General features: G+C 34.0%; 1 protein-coding gene across 2 annotated transcripts in view; it reads left to right on the top strand.

Annotated features, from left to right (window-relative positions):
• LOC135201411 (disintegrin and metalloproteinase domain-containing protein 10-like) overlaps positions 1-15,015 on the top strand; it is a 280,988-nt gene that overhangs the window by 235,694 nt on the left and 30,279 nt on the right. For both annotated transcript variants that reach the window (XM_064230316.1, XM_064230315.1), the window contains exons 2-4: positions 10,816-10,925; positions 12,329-12,479; positions 12,806-13,371. In XM_064230316.1, the coding sequence (XP_064086386.1) occupies positions 10,816-10,925; positions 12,329-12,479; positions 12,806-13,371 (827 nt within the window). The remainder of the gene's footprint in view (positions 1-10,815; positions 10,926-12,328; positions 12,480-12,805; positions 13,372-15,015) is intronic.

Below are 15,015 nucleotides of genomic sequence, written 5' to 3'. Positions count from 1 at the left end.
TTATGTCGCTTTACGGCCAGCGACTGCAATCTGGGTCCAGGAATTGGAACGAAATAAAAACTCCTCTCTCTCTCTCTCTCTCTCTCTCTCTCTCTCTCTCTCTCTCTCTCTCTCTCTCTCTCTCTCTCTCAAGTACCACTTTTTCTTCCTCTGCAGCAGGATGGACTTTGTTTCATTGAGTTTTTGTTGTTGCGATTTTTTTTTTCTTTTCTTTTAGGTCTCTTTCTTTACAGTACTTAATTCCGTGGACTGGAGTTTTTCTTTTCATTGAATGCCGCCGCCGCCTCCCCCCTCCCCCTCCCCCACACACTTTTTAAAATCCAAAAGCTTTTTACTCTCGTTCGTATAGCAATACACGAGTGAGGATCGGATTCCCCTTCTGTGCAATACCCTTCATCTTTTTATTCCTCTGGTCTGGTGGTGGTAGGAGTGAAGACGAATTAGTACGCCTTTGTTAGAAAATTCTCTCTCTCTCTCTCTCTCTCTCTCTCTCTCTCTCTCTCTCTCTCTCTCTCTCTCTCTCTCTCTCTCTCATGGTATTCGAATCTCGAACCAGACTAAGAGGGATAGATTGGTGCTTTCCCTAAAAAAAAACCCTGTGCTTCTGTTAACGTATGCAGTGAGTTATATATACTAAGTTTCTTAAACAACTGTCGTGGGACGCTGCTATGGAGGAGAGAGAAAAAAAGGGGTCATAACTCTCTCTCTCTCTCTCTCTCTCTCTCTCTCTCTCTCTCTCTCTCTCTCTCTCTCTCTCTCTCTCTCAGTGAGTCATTCGACAGTTGGAGCCGCAATTTATTCGGTCGGATTTGGCGGATGGCCGATATATATGTCGAGTTTCCCCGTAAATTTATTTTGTAACCAAAATCTGAGCTTACGTCGTTTTAGAGATCTGGAACGCGTGCAGTGGTATTCAAGTCACGGCCAGTATTACTTCACTGGACTATTATTTTTATTATATTATTGTAACGCAGCGCAGCAGTTCTTTGAAATGTGTGAAAATCAGACGCGTTAGCAACTCCTTATTTCAAAGATTTTGTGGAATTTCTTCAATGTATAGAAAGTGCAGTAAGATTGTTCGTGTGATACGATCATGCGATCCTTGGATATTCATCCCAGACGTACGATGAGAAATTAAATGTTTGAATTTCCATACTTATTTGGATTGTTGCCAGGATCTGTGGAGGGTTGGTGGTTGTCATTGGATAATGTGTCCCTTGATGAGTATTTCAGGGGTCGTTTCATGTCCTTCTTTTTATGAAATGTCGAAGTTCGTTTCGTAGAAGGGAACCAAAACATTCTTTGAAAAGAAAGTAAATAGAGGAAAATGGAAACTATATATATATATATCTAAATCTATATATATTTTACGGCTTTATACATACTTACTATAGGTCATCCATTAATCTGAATCAAAACTGAATACACTTGGGGATATTATAATACCAATGCTAGATGTGAGTAGACATAACTATTATAAGATAATAGATTTAGATATATATACTATATATATATATATATATATAATATATATATATATATATAAAGGTATAAGCCACGAAGGAAAGTGAAGCACTGGAGTAGCTACAAGATCTTTCGACTCAACGTCCTTTACTTAGCAGACGTTGAATCGAAAGATCTTGCAGTTACACCAGTGTTTCACTTTCCTTCGTGGCTTATACCTTTATTTATGCATTTATCAGTGTGTGTATATGTGTGTATATACATATATAACTATATATATATATATCTATATATATATATATATATATATATATATTATATATATATATATATATATATATATATATATATATAGAGAGAGAGAGAGAAGGAGAGAGAGAGAGAGACGAGAGAGAGAGAGAGAGAGAGAAATACGTATGAAGTGGTGACCTGGTTCGTGGTATGAATATCGTTGTTGTTTTTGCCGCATTTTGGAATGAATGTCGGTTTTTAAAGCGCTTGCACATAACATTTCATTATCAATGTTGACGTTGCATATTGTTAGAGATTTTCCATTTGAAAATAATTTAGTATGCTATCCTTAAAATATATATACAATATATATATTTAGTTTTATTCTGAAATTTAAAGTTCATGAAATGTAACATAGCTATGTTAAGGATTGATTTCATTTACGTGATGTTTTCGATGCCAGTAGAGCTTGAATGAATGTAATTGGCAATTCAGATTCCTTTCAGCGTTGGTCCAAAGATTTGAATACTTCGGATCGATTGAAGTTTTGTAAACAATATTGGAAGAATGTTTGGGTCTGCGAGATATTGATGTAAACGTCTCTTAAAATTCCGTTAAATTTTTTTTTTTTTTTTTTTTTTATGTAGAGAATACACACTAGTTACTACCTGAATTTTCATAATCTTTTAAAACGCACCACAAACAGTTTATCTTTCCGAGTTTGGACAGAAGACACCCGACTAGTAGTACCTGGATGAAATGCATGTAGTGGAATTAGAGTAACAAAATCATTTATGTAATTCTAATCTTCCCTCTAGTTTGACTAATAATAATGATGATGATGATTTGATGACTGTAATAGCAGTATCAGTAGTAATTATTATTATTATTATTATTATTATTATTATTATTATTATTATTATTTTATTCTTGCACATAAACAATCTGGAAGGTAATGTAGAATCTTTTATGGTTATAATATTTGCTGTGTTGATGTAGAAACAACTGTTGAGCTTTTTGGTCATCATACCTGGCTGTCATCTTCGTCACAGGAGGTCATATTATTTTAGTTGCAACCTCATAGTAAGTCAAATACGACTGTGTGTCTATTACGCATATAGTTTATGATGTTAAACCAAACGAGTCAGATATTTAGCATTGCTCTTTAAAAAAAAAAAAAAAAAAAAAGCCCTGACTTTCAAATTTTTTAATAGATCGTAAGTGTAAACTGAAATCTAGATATCGGAGCAGGAGATTGGTTTCAAAGTAATGGATCGGCAAATTGGTGCGTGTTGATTTGCAGCAATTAAGGTATATATACATGCGGCGGCTTTTGCAGAAGTCTTTAAACCTTAAACTTTGCAGTGATATGCATATGTCACACCAGATAGTCTCGTTGCTCCCTGACATTATGATGAACTATACTCTGTTTTTTTCCATCTGTCCACCCGCCTGTGGTGTTTTCGCATGGTAACACTGCGTCCCGGGCTTTAAATAGTTGCGGTATGTGTAAGTTTTAGGTAAATAAAAGGATATCTGGGAGTACACTTGCAACTGAAAAGTGTTTTAATAAATTACAGTATGCGAATTACACCGTTAATATTCGAAATAGGATATTATTATTATTGTTGAATGTAAGCAATGTAACTATGTAAAGCCCGGAACGCAGTGTTACCATACGCAAACACCACAGGCGGATGGACAGATGGAAAAAAGCAGAGTTAGGTAGCAGTCAATATTGCGAGAATTGCAACGAGGTCTTTGTATGATGATTTATTTTTTTCTACGCATTGTAAACATTCTCGGATATACGGGTCGCTCAGAGCCGTGGAAATTTCCATATAGTATTTATATGATTATATTTCCTAGACTTGAGCGTAACTTGTACGGATGACTTCTTTGAAGGCGGTGGTTGTTCAGAAGTAGCAGCGCTCAGTTCCGAGACGTTGACTGTAGATTGTATTACCCTGAAATGAAGTTACTGAAGTAAATATAATCTTAGTCGATTATTACTAATCATTTTTTCCCCAATAATAATTTTTTCCCATTCGTCCAAGTGGTTTACTATAGGCTTATAGGCTTATTTTTATGTCTTTAGCTGATGAGTCCTAAGAAAAACATACATGGATGTGTGTGGCGTGTAAGTCGGATATTTCATGACACAAGTCCGTGTTCTCCCCAGAAAAACTTGGTTCACTTGCATTTATACTATTGATCGGTAAGGTTCCGTGACTAATAAATTATGTTGATCTTCGTGATATTGAGCTCATCAGACTTAATTAACTTTAATCTCGCATTACTCTGTCATATAATTACGCATATGTTTCTTTCCTGGCTTGAAGACCGAGACGTGAATTGTAATCTGAAATGTTACGACTTCAAAGTCGCAAATTATTGGCATTTCGTTAATGAACGTTTTTTTTAATTTATTATAATTAATTTTTAATCGACATTGAAATGTGATTTTGCCTGCAGTTGTTTGGTCATGCAGATTACTGATGTATAAAGGAATAATGAGAACTTCAAAATCTTCCCTAAAGAGGAGAGAGAGAGAGAGAGAGAGAGAGAGAGAGAGAGAGAGGAGAGAGAGAGGTGTCACCGGAAGAAGCGTTCCCAGAGGGTGAGGGGCAGACCGCACAGTCCCTGAGCTGTCATTTAAATTCAAAAGCCGTCGAAGTTCACGGCCTCTGCCCTTCGGCAACCTGTACAGAGTGAATTTCAATGAAAGGGGCTGGGATGAGGCTTGGGTGGGGGTGGTAGTGGCTTCACTGGTTTCTTCTTCTTTAAATTAACTATTTTTTTCGCCCAAGGCCGCGAATTTTTTTACTTGTACCAGAGAGTATAGAGGATCTCTATATTCTGCTTGTACTGTTTTTTTTTTTTTTTAATTTATTGTGTTGGTTTGACGGGATAAATTCACGTGTGTACAATTTATTAATATATATATATATACACATACATACATATACATACACGCATATACACCGAAATATATGCATGAGTATACTATGTATAATATTATCACCAATTCACACCCTAATTTTTTTCGGGCTGAAAATTAAACCACAAATACCTTCAATATCTTAAATTACTTTATTTTGGGGATAACTTGCACTCCAAGGGCATTACATACAAAAGCACCAGCCTTGACCAGGATTCGAATACTATGTTCATATTGGATTTGATACGGAGATGAAAGTGGCATATACGTTCGACCATCAAGCTGATTACCACAGTTTTGTATACTACTATATAGTCATGCCGAATTCAGCTTCAGTACTTAGAATTGAGAGGTGAACTCATAGCCACCTCGGATAGCCGAGTGCTAAGCTTGTAGCTTGGAGAATGAGGATAGTTTAGTCAATGATTCACACTTGAATTTTTATGTAGTTATGTATGTATTGTTTTATGTGTGTTTGTTGGAAACACATTTCCACTCTCATTTCAGTGTTTTTTTAATGTTAATCCATCTATGATCAGAACAATATTAATATTCTCTCTCTCTCTCTCTCTCTCTCTTCTCTCTCTCTCTCTCTCTCTCTCTCTCAAGACCTCTTACAATAGAACTGTTCGTAGCGATGGCAAGAATGACCAAACTGTAAATCTGTGTTACCTTTCCAACCTTCCCAAATCTGTATTACAAGCAAGTCTTCTGGTGTAGGTGTAATGTATAAACGAAAAGGGAAAAATGAAATTCAAAAGGAAGAATAAAAGTTGAAATCGGTTCACCTCATAAAAGTGGGTTAGTGCCGTTGAAGGAACCTTAAATGAAGTCTATGAAATTTGGTTAGAGAAGTAAGGCTATAGAAGGGACTTCCTATCGATCGAATTGGATGGAAGGAAAATGCTTAGTAGAGAGAGAGAGAGAGAGAGAGAGAGAGAGAGAGAGAGAGAGAGAGAGAGAGAGAGAGATAATTATGTTCAGTCCATCCCGTTGCCAAGAGGGAACAGATCGTGCGTTGGAAGGCAGACCGTAGATGTCTATATACTACTACATCTTCGTTCTAGAGATAATGGCCTACATGCTGATTGTTTTTCTGATCTTCATATTTAGATTTTAAAGAGTAAAGGCATTGACATTTTAACGCTAAGCCATTGTCATTGAACTCTCATTTTCTTCCCTACATGCAATATATAGAGAGTAATGTACCTTAGTGTTGCTTTGTATGCAATTGGTTTTCTGTTATTTATAACTGACAGGAAGTTTCAAAAAGTCCATGCAACCTCATATATATATATATATATATATATATATATATATATATATATATATATATATATATATATATATATATATATGTGTGTGTGTGTGTGTGTGTGTGTGGTGTGTGTGTGTGTATATATATATATATATATATATATATATATATATATATATATATATATATATATATACAGTAGTGCCTTAGGATACGAAATTATTCCATTCCAAAGCGGCCTTCGTAACCTGAATTTTTTTGTATCTCGAACTATGTTTTACATGTAAATTACCTAATTCGTTCCAAGCCCTACAAAAAACGCCACAGTAAATTTTATAATAAAAAGCTAAATTGACCAATAAACAATGAAATACAACAATTTGGACCATTCAATACCTAACATAACCTTTACTGTACCTGTAAATATAGTGTATTAGTGTACATGGTACAAGAAATACTGTACGTACATTTGTAGTAAAATGTGGAACCTTACCTTTCGAGTGAGGCGATCTCCGAAAGTAGCAACAGAGGAGGAGGACAAATGGCAGAAAACATGAACACTTAACTTTACGAAACATATTAAAAAATGGCAGAAAACATTAGCACTAAACTTTACGAAACACATTAAGAAATTGCAGAAAACATTAACACTTAACTTTACAAAAAACTTAAAATTAAATATCTTTTTTTTTTCCTTTTTCTGATTATTACATTTTTTTTTACTTTTTTATACTACGTTTTTTTACAAAATTTAAATTTCTTCACCACTTTCAACTTTCTGTTTTTTCATATCACTTGGATCTTCCTGTTTGTTTACTATTACTAAAGGCCTCTTTAAAAAATAACTATCCAAGGAAGATTGCTTCTGGCTGCTTTCAAAATGTTCCTGAAACGACTCGGGCAAACATCATCGAACTGTGCAAGCATACGACATGTGTAAGCCTTTTTGGAGTGTGTGTTTTCTACAAGTGATTGCAGTTTATGAAAAGCAGCTAGAGCATCCTTAATTTCTGCCGTTGTCATAGGGCCCTCCTCCTCCTCCTCGCCACTGCTAGAGAACTCTTCTTGAAAGATGTTATGTTGCATGGCCTCCAACTCCTTCAGGTCATACGTCGTAAGCTCCTCTTGGTGCTCCTCGAGAAGGTCATTGATGTCGTCCTCGTCGACGACCAGCCCCATGGACTTGCCGAGTGCAATGATGTCGTCAAGATCTGGTTGCGAAACAGTTTCAGGATGGTCAACTGTTTCTGAATCTGCATCAGCTTCGCCCACGTTGAATCCCTCGAAGTCTTTGGCGGATACGGCATCAGGCCAGAGTTTCCTCCATGAAGAATTCAAGGTTCGCCTGGAAACCTCTTGCCAAACTTGATCGATGAGTTGGATGCATATGACAACATCGAAATTCTTCATCCAAAATTCACTCAAGGTGAGGTTTGTGGTATCGGTGATGTCGAAACATCTCCTGAAAAGATGTTTTGTATACAGCTTCTTGAAGTTCGATATCACTTGCTGGTCCATGGGCTGGGGGAGAGGGGTGGTGTTAGGCAGAAGATAAAGAACCTTGATGAAAGAATACTCCGCTAGGATACCTTCCTCGAGGCCAGGAGGGTGAGCAGGGACATTGTCCAACAAAGCAGACATTTCAGAGGGAGGCGCTTCTCTTCCAAGAACTTCTTCACTGTTGGGCCGAAACAGATTTACCCACTCGGTGAACAAAAGTCTCGTTACTCAGGCTTTCACATTAGCCCTCCACATCACCGGAAGCTTCTTTATTGCTTTGTGGGCCTTGAAGGCTCGAGGAGTCTCCGAATGATACACAAGTAGGGGCTTCACCTTACAATCCCCACTGGCGTTGGAACAAAGTGCGAGCGTAAGCCTGTCTTTCATAGGCTTATGCCCGGGTAGCTTCTTCTCTTCCTCAGTGATGTATGTCCGACGAGGCATTTTTTTTTCCAAAAAAGGCCAGTCTCATCACAGTTGAAGACTTGCTGAGAACTGTAGCTTTCCTTGATCGTTATCTCATCGAACGTCTTAATAAAGGCTTCGGCCGCTTTCAAGGATGCCACTCCGTTTCCGGAATTTTTCAAACCGCCCACAAGAAGCCTTGAAGTCTGGGGTTGGCGTCGATGTCCCTTCTCCTCTGTCGTCTTCGGCCTGGGCAATTAGATCACTGAAAATAGCACCGGTCTTCTGGCAGATTGCCGTCTCGGTTATCGTATCGCCAGCGATTTCTTTGTCTTTTATCCATACAAGAAGCAGCCTCTCCATCTCTATCATGTGTAGCTGCTCTGATGGCTTCCTTCTGCTTAAGGATGGTGCCTATCGTCGACGGATTTCGGCCGTATTCCTTAGTGATCACACTAAACCGCATGCTAGCTTCATACTTTTTAGTTATCTCCATCTTTGTCTCCATAGAAAGCATTCTCTTCTTTCTGTGAACTTCAGCAATATCCTTGGGACCCATGGCTAATTAAGTTAATTAAGTTCACACACAATATGATAAAGTATACAAGTATACAAGTACACAAAGAAAGCGAAATCACTAACACAAATTTAAACGAAATATATGTGAACGAACGAATTCTGGGTGCGTACGATAATGCTGATGATGATGGGACAGATGCTGACTAATAGGAGAGCAGGATCTTACGGCGGTGACTAGCATCAGGAACCAATCGGAGAGTGGGAGGATGGTGATGAGTCTACTCAGTTGGCGGTGCGCGAGTTTTAAAATTGTTCTCGGCGGTCCGGGCGAATCTCGGACTTTACAGTAGTACACCCTTTCGCGACCTGAACTATTTTCGTATACATCAGCAAAAATATCTTCGTCTTTGCTTTTGTAACTTGGATTTTTCGTAAGTAGGGACTTTCGTATGTCGAGGTTCCACTGTATATATATATATATATATATATATATATATATATATATATATATATATAATATATGTATATGTATGTATCTATGTATCTATGTATGTTTGTATGTATGTATGTAAATGTGTGTGTATGTATTATATATATATATATATATATATATATATATATATATATAATGTGTATATTTAAAATATATATATATTTATATATGCATGCATGTATCCTCTCAAATTTAGCTACAAATGTCATATATTATTCAATTCTCCCTACATTGGAAATAATAGAGAAGAGGATTTATAATTGCAAATAATAGAGAAGGGGATTTATAATTGACAAGTGGTTTGTTACCGGGAGACTTGATCCACTGAACATCGAGTACTGATGATGACAGATCGTAGGCCAGGCTAGTGGTCTAAACCGGAACTGAAGTCATTGGTACTAATTTAATAATAATAATAATAATAATAATAATAATAATAATAATAATAATAATAATAATAATAATAATAATAATAATAACAACAATAATAATAATAATCATAATGATGCAGGAAATGGGAAAGGGAAAGGAATATATCCATGTCAAAGGAATTATGCACCAGTACAAAGAATGCTTTCAGTTTCCTAAGTTTAAGGCACTTTTTTCACTTAATCAGTTTATGTATGTGATTTGTGTGTGTTATATATATACTATATATATATATATATATATACATTATTATTATATATATACTATATAATATTATAATATATTAATCTGTGTGTGTATATATGATATGGTATGTGTATATAATATAATACTATATTATATATTATAATATAGATATATATGTATATATAAATAATAATATTATTATTATTATACATATATATATATTATATATATATATATTATATACTTATTATATATATATATATATATTAATATATATCTATATATATATATAATATAATATATATATATATATATATATATATATAATATAACTATATATATATATATATATATATATATATATATATATATTATAATATATATATATATATATATATATATATATATATATATATATTAGATAATAATAAAATATTTATATTATATATATATATATTATAATTATATTACTATATATATATAATATATATATATATATATACTTAAAATATATATATAGTTAGAATTGTATATATATATATATATATATATATCCATCTATATATATATATATAATTATATATATATCTATTATATATATATTATATTATATATATATATATATATATATATAATATATATATATATATATATGTGTGTGTGTGTGTGTGTGTGTGTGTGTGTGTGTGTGTATGAATGAAGATAAAAGGCTCATAAAACACTGTTTTAACATTGCAACCATATATTTCGAGCACTTCCTTCTGTGCTCCTGATCACTGGTAAAATATGGACATAGGATATCTTACAAGAGTATATACGTATACAAAAATATGTATGCATATACTCTTCTAAGACATTGCTTTGTCCATATTTTACCAGTGATCAGGAGCACAGAAGGAAGTGCTTGAAATATATGGTTGCAATGTTAAAAATAGCGTTCTATGGGCCTTTTACATCATATTCTACTGTTGTATTGCAGTAAAAAACATATATATATATATATATATATATATATTAGATATATATATATCTATACTCTATAATATCGGTTATATATCTATATATAATCTCATATATATCTATATAGTAATATATCTATATCTGTTGTATATATATAGTATATATATATATATCATATATATATATATATATATATATATATATATATATATATAATATATATATATATATATATATATAATATATATATATATATATATATATATAATATATATCTATCCAAGTGGCTCACCCTACTTTCCACCATTACATAGGTGGATCTCTGCAATCCAATGAAGTCACATATCCAAGTTTTGATCAAAGCAAATGATCTTTTTCTTTGTTGAACCTGTTATTATGTCACTATTTTAATGATGGTTTTCATTTCAGGTTCTGCACTAAGTGAATATGTGAGCCGGTATGAGGTGCTTCGATATGATTCGGATCCTGTCCATCGGCAACATCACCGCCTTAAGCGGTCGCTCGATAACAACGAAGAGGTAAGTCAGTCCTTGGACCTTGGATTGCCTCTCTCTCTCTCTCTCTCTCTCTCTCTCTCTCTCTCTCTCTCTCGCTCTCTCTCTCTCTCTCTCTCTTCTCTCTCTCTCTCTCTCTCTCTCTCTCTCTCTCTCTCTCAAAACATGGCTGCATATATTATTAATATTTAAGCTAAATATCTACTTTTAGTGTTCTTATGTATTCACCGCTCTAATTTTTGTCCAGTACTTTATGTAATTTCTAATTTGTCAAAGTTAGTATTAATTGTTAGTTAAACATGATGTGTTCTCTTCTCTGAGATTGTTTGAAATACTGAATAAACCAAAATGAATGTGTTTGTTGAAGACTAATTTTGTGTCTGTGTCTGTAGAACATTACATCATTAAATGGGAGAAAGGTTCCTATGGAAGGGAACATATCTATTGGGTTCATTCATTTCTATTTTCAGATTGAAGAGGAATAAAACAGTTGGTTAAGTTAAGTTATTGTTTAACTCGTCGGTTATATTAGTTTTTATCCTTAAGGTTAATGACTTTTCATCCAGTGACTAAAAAAGTTTATTGTTTTGAGTAAACTGGTCCAAATTGAAGATTAAACAGGGTGTATCTTAAGGATTAGCAGACTTTATATTAGGAATTATATAACAACTAGGCTTTTCTGAGAACCATTTTATTAGAGCGATCAGATGTTGTCAAGAATAACTTGCCATTTAATGCTGGGTGTACTCTTGATGATAGAATTATCTCAGTAATATTAGAGGACTTTTCTTTTACCCCAGGAAAGAATTTATTAGATGGATTTTAATGCTGGTATCTATTACACCCACTGTATCTATTACACCCACTGTATGCTGGAAAAAGATGAATCAACTTCAGTTATGATCGTTTCGTATACTGTATAATTACCCAGATTTACCTAGGAACTTGTGAAAACAAATTTATCATCTTGCAACAAGGTGATATTCACACATAATATATTTGGCTTAATAATTTTAGGATTACAGTAGACTTTAGCTGAATAAAAGTTTAAGCATTACTGTCAGTTATACTCCATTCTTTGGATACATAATTTAGATCAAGATAGTGTACTAAATGCATAAAGATTTTTATTTTGATTATTTTTGTATACTTTTCCCATTGAATTCGTCGTCTATTGTTGTTGATGATGAAGGTGTTCAACTCACTTTCCTGTCAATACTTGGCTTGTCTATATTACTTCAAAATAATTGGAGAGAACGATGTGTGTAGCAAAGTTTGCTTCTAGAGAAGGGTCCTCCTATGCTGCATTTTCATTTCCACTTGATGAATTATATATCTTTGTTATAAATGGAGTTTTGGAGTTAGAGTTCATTTCATGTTTTGAGTTTACTCTATGAATTTAGTATAATGTATCCTTTTTTCAACAGCTAACCATATCATTCGCGTCACATGGACGATCTTTCCACCTGCGTTTGAAGAGAGATACGCAGACTATAAGTCCAATAGTCAAAGTAGAAGTTCCAGCCAAGATTGAAGCTGGACTAGATTTTAGTCACGTTTATGAAGGAACCCTAGCAGGTGAAAATTTTACTGTGATAGTGTCATTTTATTTTTTTTATAGTCATATGATTAGACATTATTATTCAAAGTATCCTATAGTACAGTAATTGAAGTAAGAATTTTTATTTTAATTACTATAAAATATCATCATTATTGGAACATTTTTTAAAATAAGTGGAAAGTTGTCATGTAAGTTAAACCACAGTGTAATGAAATAACAGTTGCTGTCAATGTATTTAGGGAAATGTAATGGTTATAGTCATCATATCTTTTGAATTAAAATGGTGATTTTGTTAAAAAGGTCTATGTGTTGGGACATTTATTATCTTGAGTAATTTTTTCAGATGACCCCAATTCACGTGTTTGGGGGAGCATCCGAGATGGGGTTTTTGAGGGTGTGATTGAAAGTGACCATGATGGCACTTATTATGTGGAACGTGCCCACAAGTATTTCAAGGGCCACAATGCCACTAGGTCGGGCTTCCACTCCTTGATCTACCATGACAGGCACGTGGAAGACCCTTATGCACGATTACGCACAGGCCATAAATCTGGTTGTGGTGTGACGGATGATGTGGCTGCCTGGATGGACAGCGTTCAAAATTCTGCAGACCCAAAGGAGGAGATGGAAGAGGCCGCAAGACGCTTTCTACAAACCCCTGCCCATCTTCGTAGTCAGTACAAGTACAAACAATGGCTGGATAGCAATGATGAGTATAAGACCGCTGAAGAGCATGATTTTGGCAGTGCATTTCATCTGATGGAGGACTACCACAATAAGTATAGCGAAGAAGCCAATCAACACCGCAGTAAGAGAGCTATTGGCCTCGGGGTTGGTGAGGATAATAAGGGGACCTGTTCTCTTTCTATCCAGACTGACCCAATGCTTTGGCATCATATTTATAAACAGGTATGACACTTGACCCATCATCAGTGGGTATGTTGAAAATAAGTTTATTAATTAAATATTAGGTGCCAAGATCAGATCATTATTTTATCTGAAGATTCTCAGTTAACAGACTATTGACTCTGAGAGATGAATATTCCTTAGTGTAGTATTTGGAATTTTTATATTTTCTTATGGTGACTTGTTAGTGCTAGTGAATATAAAGCAGAATTTAGGAGTTGGAGAAATTTTCCTCTTTTTCTGCATACATCTTTATTTATATGTTTCCCATACAGTTTAGAATGAACATTGAGTAAGGAAGAGTTTAACTTGGCTTCATCTTTTTGTGCTGTAAAGTTACAAAGCTTGCAAATGTTTATTTAGTGATTGATTTTTATCATTTCATTCCCCTATAATTTATGGATTTACTTCTATTTAAGGCTAATAGATTCTAGTTGATGTTTATAGCTTTAAAAATGTGAGCACTCTACAGTACTACTTAGTTTTTGTTAACAGTTTAATGATGGATGTAACTGGGTGAAATTTCCTTACACACTAGCTATTATTGTTTTTAAACTGAGTACTATTCTAACAGAATAAATACATTTATGCTGAGAGACTCCAGTTCCCGGATTTTACACTGGGTGTGTCGTTTTGCCTGGAACAGTTACCTTATATATGCAATATTAAAGAGTTTTGGCATTGATCTTGATAGTTTTTCCATGTTAGCATAACTACTAGAGATATGTCAAGAATTTGTCCTGATGTGCATGCAACTTATTTGATCAAACACTTGAGAGTTTACTGATATTTTATAGCATATTATAGTAATTTTGTTTGTTGTTTGATAGTCTCAGGTTTGTGCTGTCTGATTTTTTATTCTCTTGAGAGTTGTCAGAGTATTTTTCAGTTTTCATAATTAATGGACTGTATCATCTTTTAGTTTTCATTAAATTAATTTCTTTGTTGGTTATGGTAGTTTTACTTTTGAGAAAAACAGTCGTATATGGTCATTGTTTCCCAGCCATGGTTTAGATGACTCCGTCAGTTCCTTGGTAGCGATGATTCTTCGTCTCAGGCGTCATTGGGCGAAACTGATAATGAGAAGCTTTCTAAGACTCATTTAAGCAGTTGTCCATTAATGTTGACCTTGTGTTTTCCTTGTAACAGATATGGGGTTTAAATTGCATTGTAATTTGATTTCCTTAGGCTTGACTATTTAGTATACAGTAAATTCCCAAGTTTTTTTTATTGATTTTAGTAAGATTGTCTGGCATTTTAAAACTTCAGTTTACAGTAACTTAATTTTTACCATATTCAGGACTTTTGAGAATACATACTACTTTTCATTACATTGTGTTTCTCTAGACATCTGTTAAACAAATATTGCATTTATGTTTGTCTTTTTTTTTTGTTTTTTGTTTTTTGTTTTTAAGGTTGTCTATTTACAAAAAGATATTGTATATGTCCCATAGCCAATCTGATTTTGCTGTTAGTTTGGAGGTCACCTGGTAAATTATGTTGCACTAAGTGTACGTTTTACATTATTAGCCCTTATAAGATTTGAGTTTAACCTTTACATTAAAAATGTAGTACCATTGTCTCATAACACCTAATAAATAAAAACTAAATGGAAATACTGTATCTGAATGTTGGAAATTTTGCAAA

Source organism: Macrobrachium nipponense, chromosome 28 (assembly GCF_015104395.2).
Source record: "Macrobrachium nipponense isolate FS-2020 chromosome 28, ASM1510439v2, whole genome shotgun sequence".
Taxonomy (NCBI): Eukaryota; Metazoa; Arthropoda; class Malacostraca; order Decapoda; family Palaemonidae; genus Macrobrachium; species Macrobrachium nipponense.
The sequence above is the reverse complement of the archived record's forward strand: the minus strand, read 5'-3'. Positions and strand labels throughout refer to the sequence as shown.